Here is a 22,550-nt window from a genome sequence, read left to right as displayed (position 1 = left end):
TGAAGATACAGATGAACTGAAAAAATTGGAAACATATGCATGGACTTTAAGCACTCTTTTTAAGAACAATCTCCAGAAACACCAGAGGTCCCTCCCCCGCTTCTTTGCAAAGCTAGTATCTTTTCTGCTTTTCAAATGAGGCGCAATTTACAAAGTGGATTAGGGGAGCGCACATTTCTTTTTCTGTGAGTTTGTATCCCGTAACGATGTTCTGCTGAGATTGTGTCCCTTCATACAAGGATGTTGGATAAAAAGCTTATTGTGGAGTGAAAAAAAAGGAGATAGAGTACATCTGGAAAAAACCAGAATGATAAGAACTTGAAACCATGTTGGTTACAATCCATGTTACATGCATATCCTCCCTTTTCAGTAAGTGGTACAAAAAACTATTGCCTCAGTATGTCTGGTAATTAAGAATCAGGTTGCAGGAAGTGAGGCATTTGTTTCCTTCACGATTCAAAATGTCTGTTAGTAAATAGTATCTTATGGGATCTGTCTAAATGCTTTGTGTTAGTGCTGTATATGTGGACTTGCCTAACATTTAAAGGAAGGTAGCTTTTTCTGAAACTATGTGCTAAAAGCTCAAAGGGTGTAAAGTGTTGCAGGAGATCTAGACTGAAAATCTGTTTTCAGAAGTGCTGCTCATCTTTTAAAAAACAATTGTACAACAGTAAGCAGTGAAATTGGTGAATAAGTTTGAGAAAGCCTCTTAGATCTACTGAAAACCATGGAACTACAGAAAGAAAGGATGAAGTTTGGCTGAGCCCTAATTCTTTCTTCCTCATGACTAACTCAAACCTGTTACGTGCAGAACTTCTGTCATGGTACTTTCCCAAGTACTCAACCTTTAATGCCTTCCATTTAAAAAACTAAACAATCGAACAATAAAAAAAAAAAGAGGAATTTTCTTTTAAAGTCTTTAGAAGTATTTTGTGATTTCCTAAAACAAATTTGTTGTGTTTTTTTTTTTTTATTCTGGAGGGGTAGGGGGGGAATATTTAGCTTGTCCAGTTACGTGCAAACAATCCACATATTCTGGCAGCAGGATCTGTACTTTATCTAACTGCACATTTCTTAAGTTCTTGTAAGTCTTGTCCCTTTCTAGGCAGATTTTAATTATCTGGCTGCCTGACAGAAATTGAGAGCTCTTTATCTATGAACAGCAGTGTTCTCTTGTTTCTGTTCACTCCACTGCATTTCAACATGTAACCACTTGTAAATGGCAAGATACAGACGGCGGGTGACCAAATTCTGAAATGTATGGATTTAAGTTCAGTCCTAATAGTGTTTTATTTCCTCTCATACGCCCTCTTTCTCCCCTCCCTCCTCTGATTTATATTGTATTTCCCTACTGCAAGGATCTCTTTCCTGCCTGAAAATTCTGGTGCAGCATTTTAGGTGTCCAATATATGATTACAAATTTACTAAATTAGGAACTCCCCTGATGTCTGAATGTTTGAGAGTATTTCCAAACAAATAAGAGTGTACCTAGGTAAAAACCCTCTCAAGGGCTGCTAGGGCTTCTCTGCATTTGCAGTAGTCATGATGCAATGACAGTACTTAAAATAAGGATCAGTTGAATTTGTATTCAGAATACTGTTTAACCCCAGATTTCCTCCATGACTGAGGGCAAGGCATTTAACTTCATTGTGGCTGGGTTTGCCATCTGTAATAGAGAGGAAACAATATTGTTCTTCTCTGTTTTTTTTCTGCAGACTGTATGAGCATTCACAACAGAATCATTCTTGCATTGCTCACAAAATGAGGAGTGTATTAATAATATTACTCTACAATAGAAATTGGTAACCCAGTTTCAGTTCTATGAGTTCTATTAACACAAGACTTTAAATAAAGCTGTTTGCTTTATTGTCATACAAGTGACATACCAGGAATGTGAGATAAAAAAGCAAGTAAGTTTAACATCAGATTTGCATCCTTGGGAATCAAATCAAGATTTTGCATCCCATAGCCTTTCAGCAAAGCGCTTTGGCACTGTTGAAATCCTGTTGCAAAAAATGGGGTGTGTCCAGTGTATTTATGTAACATACACTGGATTTTGAGTTTGAATTGCTGTAAAGTCCCAAGAATTGAGGTGGAGATGGCTAATGTAGGTCTGTATCCAGTTTCATAGACATCCTGGAAAACTCTGAATAAGCAGTGTTAAATGTTTTTGTCTTTTCTTTCTGTAGGATTTGTGTGTGATCGGCATTGCACTGTACCACAGTGAAGAGGTATTTTTCACTTCAAGACACCTTGTATTAAAGGATCATGGTAGACAGTTTAATAGTTTCTTTGAGGTAAGTGATGCCATAAAACACTTAACCTTATTTAATATGCTCTTAACACACTGCAGTAAATATCAATTTGGTTGTCTCTTGCTTTGGTGTTAAAAGTATTTGTATCATAGGAGGATAAATAAAAATCTTGTCCAAAGACCAAATAATCAAGTACATGCATACCAGACATAGCATTCTTTGGTGATAGTAAAAAAAGAAAGTTCTCAGTGTTTGCTTATGCTTAGAGCATCTGTTACTGTATGCCAATGTGGTGGCATATATTATTGGAAAGTTCCCTTTTTTTTTTTTTTATGAGGCTGTACAGCTACAGTCACTGGGCTTAAATTGGTGATTTACATGTTTTAGTATCTGTGCTGCAAGTCATTCAGTGATTTATATTATGTATTCCTGAAATAGTTTGCCAGTGGGCAAACGTAGGAAAAACCTTTCAAGCAGGAAACATTCAACTGTTTCTAAGCTGGTCTGTCCAGTTCTGTAGTTGGGCAAGCAGATTGAGAGAAAACAGGCAGTTGTGGTGCTACATGAACAAAAGTTGACCTCCTGTGAGGAATGACAGCTGCATGCTTCTTCATTTGTATGGAGATACTGTCAGTAACAGCTCTGAGCTAACCTTCCTTCTTGTGGATTTTAGACATCAATCTCTGAATTGCAATTCTGGCACCCTCCTAATATGCCAAGACAGATTCCACGTCAAAATGGATCTGTCACGTATTATTGACACTGCCTGTATTATCTTTCCTGTTGAGACTTCTCCCTGCATAGTTCTTCCCAAGCTGTCCCAGACTTAGGCTGTTCTGCAGACTTTCATTTGGGAGGAAGTCAGGAATATGAGACAAGAGCCATACTGCATTAATCAGTACTAATCACTTGGCTAAAATACTTTCATTCCTATCTGGACAATCCATAGTTGGCCATGATAGCCCTTCATAAAATACAACTACTAAGCGACAGCAACCATGCGAGAAACCTATTTTGGTACCCTCCAGCTTCATTCATGGAGGGCTAATACTCACTGCAATGACAGAGGAAGAACTCTGAGAGGTGTTCCTAAATGAGGTGTTAAATAGCAAACTTTTTCTTGCTACTCCTACAATAAAGCTAATACCACTTTGCTTTGCTCTGTGCCCCCCCAGTTAAACAGAAATTGGTATTGTCAGTAAAAGAACGTGAGCGTGTTTGCTCTTTGCAACTTGGACAGACTGACAGTTTAAAGCCTGACTTTGCTTTAAACTTTGCTCCAAATAGTGCCATAACTGTGAGAGCATGGGCTGTACCAGCAAGGTTTTTACACAGAGGCCCGAGTTAAACAGCCATCAATCAGCTGTAATTGGTACCTGACGTGTTCATGTATACTTGAAAAGTTTTGCCTTATTTTGAGGAGCACTTGTTCTTTTTGGCTTTTCTGCACAGTAAGAATACCTGAAACAAACCCACTGAAATTGGAGAAGCCTATTTTTGTAGCTTGGGAGGCCTAATGTTACTCAAGCATGACAAATAAAAAAGCCTAGTCCAGAGAAGTTAGCCAAAGCAAGCTACTGAGGGAAATAACATTAAAAAAATTTAAATTGCCGCACACTGATTTGAAGCTAGAGGCTTACCTCAGGATAGTTTAAGTATTCCCAGCAGATTTCCTGTGTGTTTGAAATAGTAGGTTGATACTGTTGTTTCTGAGAGATCCAATTACAGATACAGAGGCAAACTTAAAAACTAGCTTCATTGTCCTTCAGCATGTACATAAAGATGGTGATTACAGTGCAACCTCATTAAAGAATGGTCAGGAAAAGCTTGGCACGGTGTAGTCACACATATACTAAAAGTTTGCATTTTAGAACTCAAAACTTTAATCTGGTAAGTAATTTGCTTTGAAGATTACAGTTCTCACTCGGTTCAGAACTCCCAACCTTGTGCATGATTTCAGAAGAATTTACGCATGGAAATCTATAGTCCTTTAGACTGATCAGAAAAATCCTGTCCTGTTGAGAATGAAAGCATTCATTTCCTTATGCAAAATTTGAACTTTCTTTCACATGCTGTGAGGGATTATAGGGAGCAGGAGCCATAAGGGAGCAGGGAGTGGGTAGGAAGATTCTGAAAAGGAAGTTAAATATAATTTGCAGAGGATGTAGGCTGGGCCTGTCAGAGACTGCGCTCTGCCTACTTAGAAGCTTGTCATGTTTTCATTGAGAATAGTTAGGAGATCACTTGAGCACTTGAAAAAGGGATATGCAGGTCAGCTAAAGACAGACTTGATGCTGTCATTTTGCAATTTAGAGGTCTGAGTTCTGTTTCTATTTGTACTTTTGATTTCAGGTGTGATTGGCAAGTAAGTTTCTTCATACATGCCTTTGGCTTCCATCCACCACTGTGTTATTGGGCCTTGCTCTGAACAGCACGTTTTGACTCTTACTGTGGTTTCTTTATAGTGCCTTACTCTGGCTCTGATTTCAGCCACCTCCTCTGTATTTTGCTTTATCACAAATGATAGCTTTTTGAAATATAATACTTCCTTCTAATGGGCTTTTAAAGTGTTTTAATTGTTTTTTTCCTAAATTGATGTGGCAGTAAGGAAGTAATGACTTTTTCTTGACTTTGAATGGTTTATTGCTTTGAGAGAGAGGGGCATAGACTATGGTGATGAAGTGATGATAGGCCATGTGCAATCAATACTTACCTAATGGTTCCTTTTGCAGTATGTTAGCAAGAAAAAACACAGAAAACTCAAGAAAAACATTCTCCTTAGTAGAAGAATATTTGCATTGGTGGTAATGAAACGCTTAGTATAAAAAAAACCTCTTTCTGTTTAGGAGGTCTGTCTCTGAAAATACCTGAAACAATGAGAAATATTTAAAGGGTTACTGTGGAGGGAGCAAAGGAAGGAGCTGTGAGTAGGAAGCACAGCTGGTGCTTTTGTATGGTCCATTAGTTTGCAGATGGATTTTTGTGTCCAAATCCATCAGATTTACTTTTGCATTGAAATTCAGCAAATTGTTAGCAGCTCTCCCCTTTACAGAGGGTCCGAAGCATACTCTTTGTAGACTGAAAAGTCAAACTCCTGGTAGAAATAAAGATATCTTGATCCTACTTTTTGTACCTTTCTGTGTTTTCTGATGAAGGGGCTTGCTAGAAGGGGGCAAACCAGTCCTCAGTGCAAATTATAGCAAACAGAAGACTGAGCTAACTGAGCCTAACTTGTAATGGGCTCTCAGGAGTCATTACAGTGGTGAGGCTTGACAGAACAAAGTTTGTTTGGGCTTGGTTCCCATTATGACTCCTTTCAGATTGAAGATGTGGGGACTGGGGTGATGCTTGGCTGCTTATCCTGAGTCTCTGGTGAGCTGTGTCCGCTACTTTCCATCTTCTGTGCCCTTCAGGTTATTCAATTTCCACAAGTGTTAGGCAGCTGGGGAAGAACCTATTTTCTGCAAAATCATGGTGATTCTTTGCATGTTTCCTGTGTGCTGGAGGTGGAGTGTTCATCTGTAAAATGAGGAGCCAGAGCTAGAAGCAGACTTAGTCCACAGATGGGTGAATTCTTACTTAGCACTTTAGAAAACTTGCAAAGCGTATGTCAGTTTGACACCAAATGCTGAGGTGTTAAAATATGCACTGCCAAAAATATTTTAATTTAAACATAAAGTTATGCGAAATACTATCAATGGATTCTACTTGGTGCACTTTTGCTTTGTAGATAGACAAATATATGTATGTACCTGGTACTGCCTGCTGTGAAGAGAATGTCATAAGAACGTTTCATACAGTTTAGTGAGTCTGCTTTGGTTAGTAATGGTATTCAAGTGTCTAAATAAGTTCTTGCAGTATGAAGCACTGTAATAGGTTGTAGATGTGTGGTTTGTATTAGTGGTAATTATATCTTGTTTCACTATTTGCTTTTTCAGACTTCTCAGTTCCCTAGCAGTGCTGGGATTCCAGTTTGTCATCCCACAGCCTTCAATTGAACACAGAAAGGTAAGCATTAGAAATATTCAGATTTTGTACACTAAAGGTAAATGTAGAAAACATTAGAGTAAGATGCATAAAGCAATGCAATCTAAAAAAAGTTCTGGGAATAATGTAGCTTCTGGTTTTTGTACGTGTGTGTGGTTTTAGATATAAATATATACTTGGTTAAAAGAGGCTCATCATGGTTAATTTGCTGAGTAATTATATGGAGTGTTGTAGGTCACAAATAGGTCTATGTCAGCTTACTCAAGCTTTGGAGCATTTTCATCATGTAAGACAAAGGGGAAGAAGAATTCATGTCAGGAGAGCAGTGCTCAAACACGGAGTGATTAGCAGAAGCATCCAGTTGCTTATAGGTAGCTCTTTCCCTTACAGAGATGGAGATGTCTGGAACAGAAGTTGGACCCAAACCACACTTTGTTGCTAGATTTAAATTGCTAGAGATCAGAGCTGGAAACTGCTGAACTTTCCTGTTGTGCTCTTGTGAATGGTTCGCTCATTATAGACATTGGCATGTCGAAGAACGCTTGCAGCCTGCACTCCTATCCTGCTCAGCATTAGTGAGATCTCGGCTGGAATACTTAGGTTAGGTTTTTGCACTGCTTTTCAGGAAAGTAGTGGACAATTTGGAGAGAAACAGGGGGCAGCAGTGATTATCCTCAAGAGGTTTTAAAAACTTACCTCTGAGGGAAGTTTGAATGAATTCAGGTTGTTTAGTCTAAAGATTAGAAGACTGGTGGGGGAGGCAGATATAATCTCCAAATACTTAAAAGTGCTAAAGAGAAGGCTATTCTTTCTGTCTGTGGTGGAGTAGATGAGAAGAAATGGATTTAAACTGGGGCAAGGGAAACTTGCTTTATGATGTTTCTCACAGTAAGGATATAAAGAAGAATAGATCATATTGTCTGGATAACATTTAGAATTTCCATGATGGAGGTCTCTGTGAATGTGTTGGACAAATGTTTGTTAGGAATGATGTGTAGGTATTGCTGGTTCTACCAGAGACCTGCGGGGAGACTCCTTGAATGCTCTTCTATCTCTTTATGGGCTGTGACCTTGTATCAATGTTGTTCTCATCTCTGAATTGGTATTCAAACACAACCAATTAATTATTAAAAGTATAAAATAACCTTTTTTAAAAAAACATTTGCTTTTTACTATAGATTTTTAAATAATAATGCAAAATGCATATTTATTTTTAAACTGTACTTTTTAAAGGAGATGAAAGGCAAATTTGCAGGATTTCTTTTTTTTATGTGCAGTACGGTAAAAAATTATTTGGACAAAAGCTCCGTAGGTATGGACTAGAAACCTGAAGCTGTCTGGAAGTCATAGTTCCTGAAGAACGTAGCTGTCATGTTCAACTCTTTGTGCAGCCTAATTGTAAGATAAGTTAAATGAGGTCAGTAATGATGCAGTCTGAAACTGGCACGGTCCAGTCTGCAGGATTTCTCATACTGCCCAAGTGCTCTATTCTAAACCTGAGTACAACATAGTATTTTTCCCTATTTTAGATCTCTTCTATTTTGTTGTGCAGTTGAGATGGTCATGCTGCTGCTGTGTTTTCCATACTCTAATTAGACATTCTTTTGTAACATTGACAGTGGAGAGATGCTGCAATCCAGCTTCCAAATGGCCTTAGGGGAGAAAAATCTACTAACTAAAATAGAGTAAGTCAGAGAAACAATTGCTTCATTCTGTGAAGCTCCGGAATTAATTTTGATAAAATCAGATTCTTTGTTTTCAATTGAATGAGAAATGCCACGGGTCTGGAGTGTCCTGTGTACTAGTTAAAGGGACTGAAGGCATGGCACTAAGGGGGATGGTAACCACCTTGGAGCTGTTCTTTTTACTGAAAACAAGAGAGGCAGAAGTTTCCTAGTGACGATCTCATACAGGCTCCAAGGCTGTCTGTCATTCTCAGCTCTTACACTATGGGAGAGGATTCTATTCATGCCAAACTGTGTTTAGACTGGAAGTCTGTATTTATTAAACTTTTCAGAAACCTTCTGACCCACCTATCAGCTCCAGACAAGAAGGGCTGTCAGTAGCTCTGAAGGCCAAGTCAGACATGTTTCTAACTGAGTGCAAGTTCTCAGCTTTGTAGCTCTGGAAGTTGTTCCCGTTCTTTCTATGCAGTAACCTGGACATGTGTTTGCTGGCATCCCTAGCCAGCATCTCCTGTCTATTTCTGCACGGATCTCTCTGCTTTTTGGCAGAGTTCTTTCTATGTGAGAGGAGGTTGGTTTTGTGAGAAGAAAGGGAAAGGAGGAGGAGGAGGGAAGGATTTGATGAACAATATGTCATTTTAACAATGTAGTGAATAACAGAAGTGGTGTTTGGTAACTTTCATGTACACACTCAGAGGGTACAGTATGTGGAAACTGAGTAACTAGAGCTGAATTCTAACAAAACGTTAGCTTATACCCCAAACCTTATTGTGTGTTTATTTTGCAGCTTGAAGTTAAGCATCTGTGCACGATTGATGCTTGAATGTGCAGTGTTGGGAGAGTGTTTGGATTCTGTCTTGTGCACCCTGCATATAGTTATTTTTGCTCTGAAAGCTATGGACAGGGAAAAAAAATCAGAGAATTGAACTTGGGTATTTGGCTGAGTAATTCATTAAAGTATTTCCAAATAGTCTAGATCTTTTTCTTACTTTAAAACTTTTGGGAAAATGAAATAAAACACAGGACGATCCCCAAAGCAGCTGATGGAAACCCAGTTGTAACTGCCTCTGGACACCCACAGTTCAGCTGAGATGTTGTTTTTTTAGGACTTGAGAACACTTAAAAACATCAGGAAATACTATTTTCTGTTTGTTTTAAAATCTTGCTAGATTTTCATGTTTTGTTTCTTCTTTTTTTTGAATCCATGTTTAAAGTCATACTAGTTTCAGAGAGGCTGACATAATGTAGATTTTTGAACGAAAATCTGTTTGTAGTTTCCTAACTCTTACTTGTAAGAGGTTTTATTTAGCTTCAGTATATCAGAACTATTTAAAGTACCATTTAGCTACTCTTGACTTAGTGGCATATGTTTAGGAGTTTGACATGAAGAAAGAAGTTTATCTAATCAAGCAGCAATTTAAAAAAAATTTTTTTAAGGAAAATTTCATCAACAAAATCTGGAAGAGCAGGGCTCAGCAGGTTGCTTTCCTCAGACACACGCACACGAAAATCCATTTCTGGCATGACAGCCTGGGGACTGTTAGCTAGAAGAATGAGCCAAATTACTTCCATAGCAGGGAAGTGCAGATAGTGGAATTAAGACTTGGGGGGATGAGAGGAACAAATGGGAAACTTTTTTTTTTTTCTCATTTGCAGTTTATTCTGTAACTCTTCTGCTTTCAGGACCCACTCCCTCCCCCTGCCCCCAACTAAATGCAATACTATTCCATTTCAGTTCCCCTTCTTTTGTTACTCTGGGGAAACTTAAGCTTGGCTATTATAGTAAAAATGTTTCGAACACTAGCTAGTAAGAAGATACTTTTTGGGGGGAAAACATTTGACTGGGCAATGTTTTCTGCTTTTAGATTTTATAATTTTGGAATTAAAGTCTTGTCTGTCATACAAAGTCAGAATTGACTAATACAGAATTTCTAGTTTCAGAAATACTTGGCTACCTGATTTTTATATAGAAGTAGCTTTTGTGCTTATTTACTTTAAACAATGCTGTGTCTCCTGTCAGAAGTGCACAAAAACTGAAAACAAAGAGCATCTTTACATCTTCCTACATCTGAGCTTATGGTACTGCCCTGTTTGTTAATCTTATCTCTGTAAATAGCACAGGTTTGGACAGTAATACAAATATATTAAACATGGTATGTTCATTAGATAGAAATAAAAATTCCTATGCAAAAGACTATTATGGTTTCTTGCTGAAGACAGGGGTTGTAGTGTTGGTCAGTAGCTTCTTGGAGGTTGGTTTTTTTTCATGATCTAACTTACTTATTTCTCATTCATAGTATATAATTTCTAAATATCAAGTGTACTCCTCCATAAGGCCAAAATACTCATCAATATTAGCAAAAAAGGAGGAAATGTTATGTGAAACCAAGTAATTGCCACTTGCGTTTAAAAATCAACCAAGCTGTCTTAAACTGTTTAAACTGAAATATTTCTTAATATTTGAACAATTAACTTTCCTTGTCCATCAGTACTGGACATATGAACAGCCCTCCTGCTGCTCATCATGCAGTCAAGCTCTCTGTTCTCCCTCCCTATGCTTATTTTATTGAATAAATATTATTTAACCTTATCTGATAAGTGTCATGCTGTGATGAACAGAAGGTTAAACTATGAAACATAACAGTCCTTCTCCCAGACAACCACTGAAGTCTGTATTCCCAATTTTTCAGAAGTCATTCCTGGGTGGATTTTTAGCTAATCATATGTTGCTCTGTTAAGAAGGTAAGCTGTAGTTATATTTATGCCTTGTTTATTTTAGTAAAATTGGTAATGTAAATAGTGGTAAAGTTTGTCCAGATAAAATTTCTGATGTAAATACTGCTTTGCTTTAACATCTTGCTTCTGTGTTATAGCATTAAATAGTAGCATTGAAGCAATAGAGTTGCTTTGAATTTATGCATATCTTTTTGTCACTCAGTTGTAGATTAGTATTGTCTTCAATGGAGGTACAGTATCTCAACAAATTAATTTTTAATGTGTGGAAGAAGTGTCAGGATTTATTTTTACAAGCATTTCATTGTGACACTACAATATTGTTGAAGAATTTTGAGCCTGTTTGGGCTTAGTGTTGTTTCTTTATGCTGGCTCTAAATTAAAGAAGAAATAAACGGGGTGTTATCTCTTGCTATCAGACACACAATGTCTCTATGAAAAGCAACTATGTATCAAGTGAATGTGACTATACGCCCCACAAAATTTGGAGATGGATATGCTTTAAGATGTGTCTTGTTGGTTTTTTTGTGTTGGTTTTTTCCCCTCTCTCTTGTGTTGGATTCAAATATGCTTGCTGAAGGGTCATCACTGCTAAGTCAGGAGAAGTAAGGAACAGGAAGAGGAGCAGAAGCTGAGGGAAAAAGAGAGGAACAGGGGGAAGGGAAAGGTGGCCAAGATCCCTCATTTGGTCATGGTGAGCTGTTAGCAGTTCAGTTACTTGTGGAAATGTAGCCTGAGTAGCAGTGCAATGTACTCAAATAGCAGTTCTGTTCATAAAAGGGAATTTCTACAATTAACATGTACTTCAGAGCAGCTTTCCTATCTATCTGTAGTATACTGGTTTTGGGAGAGGGCAAGTTTTTCTGGTTTGGTTGGAGGGGTGGGGGTTGGTATTTTTTTGTTTCTTTTCAGTAGACACAGAAGTTTTCCTTACCTCTAAAAGGAGTAATTTCTGAGTTACCTCTATTCTCCTTTTTCTCCTTAAATCTACCACATAATAGCACTGTGTTGATTGCATTGGCAGAATACATGAAATTGAATTAGGAGTTTATCAGAAGTTCTTTTAAACAAATTAATCCATCACTCTGGATTGACCGTGAGGATCTATGCACTTTCCCTTTGCTTCAGGACAGGGTGATTAAAATACTGCATCTCCCCTGCTTGCCTGTGCCCATGCCCTTATCTAGAGTTTTTAAATTGCTTAACATCTACATTTGTTTGCTGTAGGATAGACCTTTTTCTGGGCAGTCATGTACCTCCCTGAAGTTGTCCCTGAACATTTATATGTGACAAGTAAAATGAAATGCTAAGACTTAAAGGAATTCTGGCATATTCTTAGATTAATTGGACTACCTACTTTGAGAGGTAAAAGCAAGGAGATGACTTTTGGTCTTGCTCTCCTCTATCTTTGAAAAAATCAAGAAGTAGGCCGCTGATTTCTTTTCGTCTTTCTGTCTTTCCATCTTTGCTTTCCCACTGCACTACCTTTAAGCAAAGGGCTTAAAATGCTAGGAATGATTCCTTCTACTGGGCTCTAGAAAGAGGATGATGGAGATGTAAGTGGGAAGGTAGAGGGACAGTGTACAGAGAGGGTGATAACTTCGAGTGCTATTTCAAGTTATAAGAATTTGGTTACTAAATCTGGCTATGATATCATTTTTAGGATTCATACAGGAAATTCTGTGTATAAATGTGATGCTGCGCCTTCACTCATATTGTAATAATGACAGTGAATGGCAATGTTTCTGCATTTCCATTGTTCTTTTACCCTACCACACCCCATAAAAGTCACTGCTCTGTTAACTGAAAAGGATACAGCTCCCTAATACATCTGAACACACTATAATAGAGTAAAATGTGAAGCATGAAGTAAGTCTACTATATCCTTGAAACACTGGAGGAAATTGGAGTTAGACAAAGTAGTTAATATCTAAGCTTGGCTTTTGGCCAAGACACCAGGGCTAATGCCTAATAGTTCTAAGGAGTACCATGGGACCTCCACCACAGCTGGTCACCACCTTCCTTTTACATATCCCGAGAAGCAGAAGTATGTAACGGAAGGCTGTGGGTAGGGTGAAGCTCTGCCCTAAGGTCAACAGTGACTGAAACGTATAACTTGTCAGGACTTGCTGAGCTGGAACTCGGCTCTTGCTAACAGGCCTACTACAAAGTTACCGGGGCTGCATACACTAAACTGAATTTTACTAGAGCAGCTTAGTCACCATGTATCTGCGTACAGCTGCTGTGTACACGTTCCTTGGAACAAGTGTTTGCTGGTGTCACACTTTTTTTTTTGCCTTGTAATGTTTTTCTTGTTTATAAGATAACTGCTGTCCATTATTATTGTATTTTCATACACATCAGTTCCATAAAACACTACCAACTGAAACGTGGTCCGTATTCCTCTTGCAGTTTTCCACTGGTCAGTATATCTGCTTGCGTTCAGCACAGTTGCTTGATTTTAACTGTATAGATATACATGCTGTTGCATTTATTGAAACTTTGGTAAAATAAAGCCTCTCCAGCTAACGATGTTGCTATTCTAATTACAGTGATCTTTAGGAAACAGGAGAGATGATTTAGTCCATGCCAAGACTTTTCCTTTAAAATTAGCCTTTTAGTGCAATAGAATATTTAGAACAACAGCTGAAAGAATTTTCTTGCTATCTCTGCATTGTTACTAATTCCCTGTCCTTGATGTTGTGGATTAAAATGGTTAGGAAATAAAATTCTTTCATTGGGGAAAAGAGACAGGATAAGGATACATTATTTTATGCAAATATACTCTTTGAAAAAATCAAGGCCAATGGTTTAGTTACTTTTAACTTGCTTTATCATGAACCTCTGAATTTTTTTTTCTTTTTTAATTAAAAAATACTGACTTCTTTAAGCTCAGAGCATGAGGGGCTTAAAGCTTGTTCTGTGTTTCTCTGGGAAAAATGAAAGGATCTTTGTTCCAGTTGGATTCCAGAGCAGGTGAACTTACAAGGTCATAGATAAGCTTCTCATCTTCCTTCAGAGCAGTATTGCATGCTAGTTCTGTCCCAGGCTTTGGATCAGAGTGATGATAAAGATGAGAAGCTTTTTGGATTCACAGATGAATTCTTCTGTTAGGGAATGTTGCTTTCTATTTAATGACAGCTTGTCCTCTCTGCTTCTGGAGTGATGGGTGCATGACTCACTGAGAGATCTTGAGAGGTGTTATGTCAATTACTGAATAAATAAAATCCATATTTCCACCACATGTGGATCCCAAATAATTTTTCTAAGTGTAGAAATATGATAGAATGGCAATAGCTTTGTCACGGCTGAAGATGATTGACCTGGAAAAGGCCTAGGGTAGTACAAGCTGAGTGACTTAGGTCACAGTTGATAGTCAATGATGAAGGAAGTAGTTATTAAAATAAAGAAGCCGGATTTGTGATATAGTGAGGGCCTGATGGTTATCATCTTTATCTTACTGTAAATCAGAAGCAATCCTACTGTAATAAGGAGCGATTATATAGAACTGGTAGAAGTGAGGTCAGGAGTGAGCTGTCTGTTTACTTGAAAGTACTTGATGGTCTCACAGAAAAATGGAAAGTAACCTCTGCCTTAAAACGCTAGGCTCACAGAACGCAATGGAGGTGGTCTTGGTGTGAAAAAAATTAGCCAAACTTGGACGAAGCTTCAAACTCTGTTGGCACAAAAACTGTTCTGAACTTTTTTCAGAGCTGTTTACTTTCTAGGCTATTTAAGTAATGTTAAAGTTTCTTCAGATGTGGTCAAAGTTGGTTGAAGGGACAGTTAAGCTTTCCAGGCATTGTAACTCCCTTCAGTGATTTGTGAATACAAAGGTCTTCTATTTCCAGGCTTTTTAGCCCTTTAATCTTCACAGGCACAGATGTTCAGACAGAGTTTTTATACAAAGAACGGAAACCCAAATCGTTTAAGCTGGTAATATTTACACTTACCACGTACTGTAAAATTCAAACGGTTTACTACATCTCTGATTAAAGGCTTCCAAAATGCACTGAAGGATTAAAATAGCTGAGCATACTAACCAGGCAGACGTGTACACATTGTGTCATGATGTTTTGTTTGGCCTCTGCTCCATTTTTCTGCTAGCCTTGAGAGATCTGAGAAGTTATCTGCAAGTTTTAGGGGTTTTTTGGTGGATTGTTTTTTATCAAACTACCAATGTTCCACATGTTTCTTTTAAGAGGCATAAAAAATATGGTTGTTGCAAATGAACATCTATAAAATGGACTGTAAAGACTTTTTGCTGGGAAATTGTCTTGGCTATATAGGTATGGCCTTTATTGGATGTCAGCTGAGCTAATACTGGAAAAATATTCCTCTAAGATGCTTAAACTGGTGAAAGAATTAAACCAGTTCCATAGATGTGTTTACAACACTGACAGGGGAATACGATAATGTTACACTTGAACAGGTTCTCAAACTAAACTATGATTTCCTCAGCCCATTCAAAATTTGGCATGCTCTGCTCCGAACTGCAGTTCAGTTCTAGTTTCTGAGTTCACCTGCTTCTGTTTTTACACTCTTGAAATTTTAAGAGGGCAAAGACTAGCTCTTACTTTGTGAGATTGATCATTGATCAATTATGTAATAAGATGGTGGATGTTCATGAATACTGTGTTCATCTGATCCCAAATATGACATACACATTTTTGAAAATAACAGTATACTGTTATACTGGCTTTTTGAATCCTCAGTCGGGCTGAGCCTGGCTGTGATAAAAGCTGCATGCACATCTTTTGTGACAGGCTGTGCTCTAGCGAAATCTTTAATCAGTCAGAACTATAAAATAAAGGAGGTGCGACTCTGGGGTAATGGAGTAAATAAGAAGAGGTCATGTTTTCCAAGTGCCTTGACACTCCCTTAATAATGATAGTGACAGTTTGGTGTCATAGCATGGGTTATTATGTGTGGTGTAATGAGAAGAAGGACCATGGAAGGGACAATGAAAGAATGCCTAAAGCCTGAAGGTTGTTGAGGAATATTAACAGAATTAGGGCTCTTTCCTCTGGGAGGCACAGGACAAATATGATAGTAGTAGTTTAAAGTAAAATGCTGACTTCTGTTAATTCCACTTTGCATCCAGCACATGAACGTGAGTTTACTGAGTGAATACCATTGGTAGCATTTGTCTGAGCTGATAAAATGTTCTTCTGGATACAATTTCTTTGCCTTTGGGTGAAAGTAATACCATAAAGCTTTGCAAAACACACATGCCTGTTACATCCCTTTCAGAGGTATAATTAGGAATATGATGTAGTTAATTTGTTTATGAATCCATTTCAATTCAGGGCGTTTAACCAGGAAAAAGAATTACTGGATAACATGTAAGAAATTAAATCTATGAAACATAACATTATTGTATCTAAACTGAAATTGGAAAAAACCAGAAATGTCTGATTTGGTTTAGATATCTCCAGGTTTAAAGCTTGCCATTGTCTTGTATCCCTTTCCAGTTTTGCATTTGGACTACTATAACATGCTCAGTATCTGCAAAATACTTAGTAGCATTGGCTGTGGCTATAGCAGCTTACTCAATTACGTAGCTGGTTAAAAGGTATATACTGCATTATGATCATTACTACTGTGAAAGTCCATCATTAATTCACATTTGGAGTACTGTTTGCAGCATTGCACACTCATGTCAAAATATAGGAGTGGAAAAGGTGCTGAGAATGAGGACAGTCCAAACTCTGGCCTGTTTTCCTTACAAAAAGAGACTGAACATATTAGGACTGCTGAATTTCAGAGACAGATCCTGGAGTTGGATTGTGTTAGTGATTTCAAATCAAACATCATGATATGGTGAAGGACAATACAGAATGCTCATTCTTCATTTATCACAATGAAAAAATTTGGAAGAGACAGTGAAATTGTCAGGCTGCATGTTTAACCAGAGGGGAAGGAAGCACTTTTTCAATGTAAAACATCAAATCTTTTGGAAGCCAAGATTAGAAATATGCTAAAAAAGGGATTAATTGTATTCATGGAGATTAAGTCTGGTAGTGGGTAAGAAAAACAGTTTGAATATGGTGTTTAGCTTAAGGAGGCCCTTAAATTACTGATTACCTGGAAGCAGAGGTTCCGTGGATGTCTCTGAACATGTCCTCGTTCTTACACTGTTCCCTAAACCTTTGTTTCTTCCTTTTTTTCTTCTATCCACTTTTTTTTCTACTTTTCTGAACAGTTAATTTGAATGTAAGCTATAGTTTAATAGGATGAAGTATCCTACAGTATTTAAAAGCGTTTGTCAGATCAGTACTGCATTGTAAGGCATTGTCTTCACACACAACTAGTTACATTGGAAATACTTGTGGCTTTCAGTTCTAGTGATATTTCCTCTTCAGGGACATTCTTGCATAGTATAGTTTCAACAACTGCTGATGTGGAGCTTATTTCTAAATTCTGACAGAGGTGGTACTAGAAATTTACATTGTATTTCAATAGCTTCTGCACTCCTAGTTTTTGCTGGAATTTTTGATTCAGGATCAGAGTGATTGCTGAATTATATGAATTCAAGATAAACTATTTTTCTATTTAAAATGCAATCTATGTCAATTTACTGGTAGCATGTTTAATTCAATAAGATCTAAGGTAATATAGTAAAAGTGAGGAAAGACTCAATGCTTGTCATAAATCTAAAGCTACAGGAATGACAACTATTGCATTAGGCAGTGATTTAATGGAGAATTAGTCTGCCTAAAAGCTACTAAACATGTTAAAATTCTATAGGGTAACTTTAAATTTCTGAAATCCTTAAAATTTGGAAGTAAGCAAGTAAAGAATTTAATGTCAGTTTTGTTTTGTTTGTTTGTTTTCCCCCAGAACATAAAAAAATAGTGTATGTAATTAAGGAAGCAAGAGACATAGTATTCTAAAGTATTCTGCTTTCAGTTTTTTTCACTTTATTACCCATGATATACAGAGTTTTTGTAACTGTGTAATCTACATACTCATGTGTGCTGCATTGAAGGTAAGTAAAATGTGTGTGTGAAATATCTAAAAATCAAACAAACTTAATTGCACTATAGTTCCTCTATAATTCATGGTAATGTTGAATGCTAGTTGTGGATTTTTAGTTCCGCATTTAGGATTAAATTTCATGGACTTAAATGTTCCCTGTGCATTTACTTAGTTCTGCATGGAATCAGTACTGAAGGTTCAGATGCAGAACAAAACAAATGCCTGGTTAGCATTAAGTCCACAGGAGTTGTACACAGTTCATTTGAGAGAAGATTTTGGTGATATGTTTTTAATTGTCTTTCTTAACTTGATTAGTTAACCCAAGGAAGCAAATATGATGCATGTTGCATGGACATGGTGAAAATGAAAGAAAACAGAGGAATTAGAATTTGTTTTCTTGCCTGCCATGTGGATAAACATCTCCCTCTTTTCTGTGTTAACTTCTGCTGTCTTAATAAGTTTATTAGCTTGCTCTGTTTGGTGTTCAAAAACAGTAACTTAAATCACAAGTATTATTCTTACAGATCTTTTACAACAAACCAATTTATAAACAAACAAAACCCAAACAAACAGGGAGGGAAAAAACCAAACCTCCAAGAAACAGGAAGATTCTTAGTATCATTTAGAAAGCGAAAAAATAAAATTGAAATTACATTGTTCCATAGACTGCCTGCCCATAGTGGTATTCTCATTAAGATTTTGGGGAAATCTCTTATCTGCTTCACTGTGCCTGAAACAGTCCTTGGGCTGGTATTGATGTTTTTCTCTTACATTATTTCTAAATAAATGATCCCAATATTGTGAAGTTCTGAGTTTCTAATAGGTTCCTATTAAATCGGGTCATTTGTGACCTCTCAAAATAAGGGTGGTTTTCTGGCTTTTTGTTTGTTTTCGGTTCAGCCAGTTCATTTAGGTAAATAAAGTACTTTCTGAAGTTTTAGTCTTTATGTGCTTTTTACACACTGACCTCATATTTATTCTATGTATGAATGATGTTTTTGGGGGAAAAAAAACCCAACAAACTGTTTTAGAAACTCTGCCTAATTTGAAAAAGACGACTGTCAGAATAAAACCTGAATGTAATGCAGCTCCTGTTTACAAAAGTAGCAAACTAGCAAAATACAAGAAACCTGGGGAAAAAGAACAGAAGGGGATGCAGAGTGCTGATATGTAAAGGAAGAAGAGCGACCCTGCAACTACCCTTCTAAAAATCTAGCCTCAATTCAGTTTGCCACTCACCTCTGGAAAGGTGACAGATTGGAAGATATTTGGTGCATAACAGTCATTATGAAGAAAATTTCTGATTTGAAGAATCTTTGATAGGAGCTTGATAGGAGTTGGTGCAGGTGTAGAAATTGCAAGCACTTGCACACCTGAAAGCTTGTCTTACTTTTCTTTACATTGTTTACTATATAGCTGTACCTAGTGAAATGTATTACTTCCACTTACAAATAACTGCCAAATAACTGAAAAATGCGTAGGAAAGAAAGAAAGGGCTAGAATTATGGGGTGAAATTAAGGGGAAAAATAGACTGAGTTTGTAGAGCAAAATATTTGGTGGTTGATTAACTTGCAGTAGATAGAAATCTTTTTGATGGTGCATTTATAGTTAGAATGAATATTACTAGGTCACCTAGAGAAGGAATCAATCATGAACTATAGGGAAGTAGGTTAAATGGGTTAGTTGATCTCTCCCTTTTGCAGGCTATGTGATTGTATTAAAGAAATTACTTTCATGACTTAACTTGGCAAGGAAAATTCAGTATGCAGTTCACTTGTTCCCCAGTTGGGCTCAAACTCTTCCCTTTAGAAAGTGTGCTGTTTAATGGGTAATTTTTAAAGGGAAAGGAGGAGGGACCTAGCATCAGGAATCTCTGAATATGTGGTTTCTGAGATATTCTGGAATACTTCAGCTGTCTCCCGTAGCTACCTGTAATTTCTTGGCTATATCCTAGGCTGTGGTAGAATTCATTACTGGCTACAACGTAACTTGGAAGTCACAGGACCAAAGGATGGGAAGTGACCTGTGAGTCCTGTAGTTCAGGTCCTCTGCCTGGGGGAAGGATCAGTTATACCTTGGTTGTTCCTGGTAGAGGTTCGGGATCGGCCTCCGAGCTGCCAGGATCATCTCAGGCAATCTGTTCCTGTGCTTTGTTTGCCTTTCCACTAAGTAGTTTTTCCTACTACCTAATTTGGATCACCTCTGATTAAATTTAAATCCGCTGTTACTTGTGTGTTGGCTATAGACATGGAGAACAATTTGCTGCAAAGAGAAAATGAACAGCTTTTTGTATTTATTTATGTAAACTGTTTGGAAGACTTACTATTGCTCCCTATGTTTTCCATTCCTTAAGCTAAGCAGCTTCAATTTATTAGGTCTTTCGTAGGAGGTTTCACTGAGTAGATTATGCCATTAATCACATGTCGTCTTTCTCTAAAGATTTGTCTGTAGCCCCCGTCTTTCTCAAAGTAAGAAAACAGAGACCTTAATTAAAAATAGAAGTGCATAACCTGATTTGCTACTGAAAATTCCCATCTCAGAATTTTGTCATCTTGTAACTAACTAGTATTGATTAATTTGTACATCAGTATAAGACATTATGTTTTTACTTTTTTGTCAGTTTTATTATTATGTTCTTACTTAACTAGCTAGATTAAACCTTCTTGTGCTATGTCTAGAACTCTTTTACTGTGAAGATTAAGGGGTGTGAAATTACTTTACATTGCCTTCAGTCATTTAAAGTATCATTTTATCTGAAACAATTCTTGCTGCAATGAAGTTTGGCAGCCAGAAAGTTCTCTTTACAACAGGTCAACACTTGTCACTATTATATCAGTTTCTATTTCTGCATAATGAAATACTTACGTTAGTGGTGACTTGAGCTGCTTGTAGACTAATAGATTTTAGTTGTTGCCTGCATGAGTGTCTTTGGCTTTATAAAAAAAGGTGTACTGAACCACCATAGAAATGTTTAAGGAACAGTCCAGACAAATGAAACCTGACTTGTCTGATAACAAAGGACTATTAGTTTTATAGAAAGTAAACTTTACTGCAAACTGGGGTCAGACCAGAGCAGTGTCTCTGTGTGTAACTGTTACCACTTTATTTCTGTGGTAGAGCTACATTAATGTGTAGTATAAGTATGAACAGTGAATATTCACTGAAAAAATCACAAACTGAAGAATAGCTTGTTTAGTTGGTCAAATTGTGAGCTAGTGGTGTTCTGTTGTTGGATATGAAAGCAAATGTAACAGCCAGAAACCAAAACCTTGTTGCATGTTATTCATAATTTCGACATTATGCGGTATTAGGTTGTACAAGCTATTGGATTTAAAAGGCTGATGCCAAATGGGGTACCCACAGAAAAAAGACCTATTAAATACAGAGACATCTGCTCCTGTTTTCAAATAACATTGGAGAAATGGGTAACATATCACGCTAATGCAGATGCTTTTTATTATTCACAAGTTATAATTAAATGCAGTTTTTTCTGTGGTTGGTGATGAAAGTATGAGAGCAACCTCAGAGGGGGGAAATGTTTCAGATTATGTAGACCACAACTGACTGTTACACAGCAGCACCACAAACCCTGCGCTGGCTTGGCTTTTCATATTGTAATGGTGTATTCAACCCATGTTTGCAAACCACATTCCACCAAAGCCTGCCATTTTTATAGCTAGCTGATCAGTAATGTATGCTCACTGGCATAGGTGGTTTGCAATTCAGTTAGTGATTGTGCATGTTATCTGCAACTAGAGGCAAAGTATGTAGATGTTAATCTTTTGCTATTATACAATAATGTTTGAGGCAAAATTATTAATGGAAGTTACGTGTTTAGGAGGTCATCCTTTGAAGGGGGGAGAAGTGACATACAGACAAACAAAGCTGTCTTTCCAAAGCTCATTTGGAGGTAGATACACACTTGAATAGGGCTGGAGAGGTATGGCAAGCATTTGTGGACAGTGCCTTTTTTTGTCTCCTAATTGAATTGATATGCGTGTGTGCTTGTTTTGGTACAAAGGTTATCCAGAATATAAACAAACTATTAAAGGATGCTCATTTAAAAGAACGTTCTGCATATTAATAATTGTGAGGATCAGACATTGGAAGCCTGCTTTGAAAACTTGTGATTCAGCCAGTTGGACAAGGGAAGCAGAGAAAAACTATGTGTTTAATGAAAATGGATCTAATTTCTGTGCAACAAAATTAAGCACTCTGCCCAGTGCGAAACATTGAGAAATCCTGACTATATCTAGCTCCAGGAATGGGTAAAGCATGGGGCACAGGTCCACAGGGAGATGGGGATGGGTGGTTGTAACTTCTAGGCTGTGCTGATACCTTGCCAATCACAAGGTCGGGATATTTAAATATTTGGCCACAGCTTGAGGGATTAACTCTCCTTACAGTAACAGTTCCTGCCCTTCCTAATCCTTCCTAGCTTCCTTCAAGAGAAACCCCCCCTCTCTTTGGGGTTCTTCTTTGTTTCGCTTTCCCTGTGCTGCTGAATGGTGAGTATGGGCTAAGTGGCACCGAACACCCGAGGCCAACAATTTGTCCTGTTTTTTATTGAATTTGATGGGGATTTCTGTGAATGTAGGATTGGGCAGGTCGTCTTGAATAGCTCTTTTCCTTGAAGCATTAATATGGGAGGTGGGGGAAAAGTAGTAATATGAGAGTTAACTATTGCGGTATTTTTGGCTGGTTGGAAATCAGCCTGTCCTCTTACGCAATTGCTTTCCTAAAAAGTTCCACATTAGATGGGAATTCCTGAAATATTATTGCAACCACTAGCAATCTCCATTGTTGAGGCATCAGAGTGGAAGAGAGCAGTCAGTTTCTGTTGACCCAAGTTCGTCACCAAAAATGACTGCCTGACTTTGCTAATATTATAACAGTTTTCAATCTCCA

The 22,550-nt window shown here is 37.5% G+C and overlaps 1 protein-coding gene across 1 annotated transcript in view; it reads left to right on the top strand.

Annotated features, from left to right (window-relative positions):
- The first annotated feature begins 2,268 nt into the window (after nucleotides 1-2,268).
- The window catches only part of THSD4 (thrombospondin type 1 domain containing 4), a 307,104-nt gene continuing 286,822 nt past the window's right edge, over nucleotides 2,269-22,550 (top strand). The window contains exons 1-2 of the mRNA XM_075160230.1: nucleotides 2,269-2,297; nucleotides 6,194-6,263. Of these exons, the coding sequence (XP_075016331.1) occupies nucleotides 2,269-2,297; nucleotides 6,194-6,263 (99 nt within the window). The remainder of the gene's footprint in view (nucleotides 2,298-6,193; nucleotides 6,264-22,550) is intronic.

Source organism: Calonectris borealis, chromosome 11 (assembly GCF_964195595.1).
Source record: "Calonectris borealis chromosome 11, bCalBor7.hap1.2, whole genome shotgun sequence".
NCBI classification, from domain to species: domain Eukaryota; kingdom Metazoa; phylum Chordata; class Aves; order Procellariiformes; family Procellariidae; genus Calonectris; species Calonectris borealis.
Note: the sequence above shows the minus strand (reverse complement) of the source record. Positions and strands in the feature narration are given on the sequence as shown.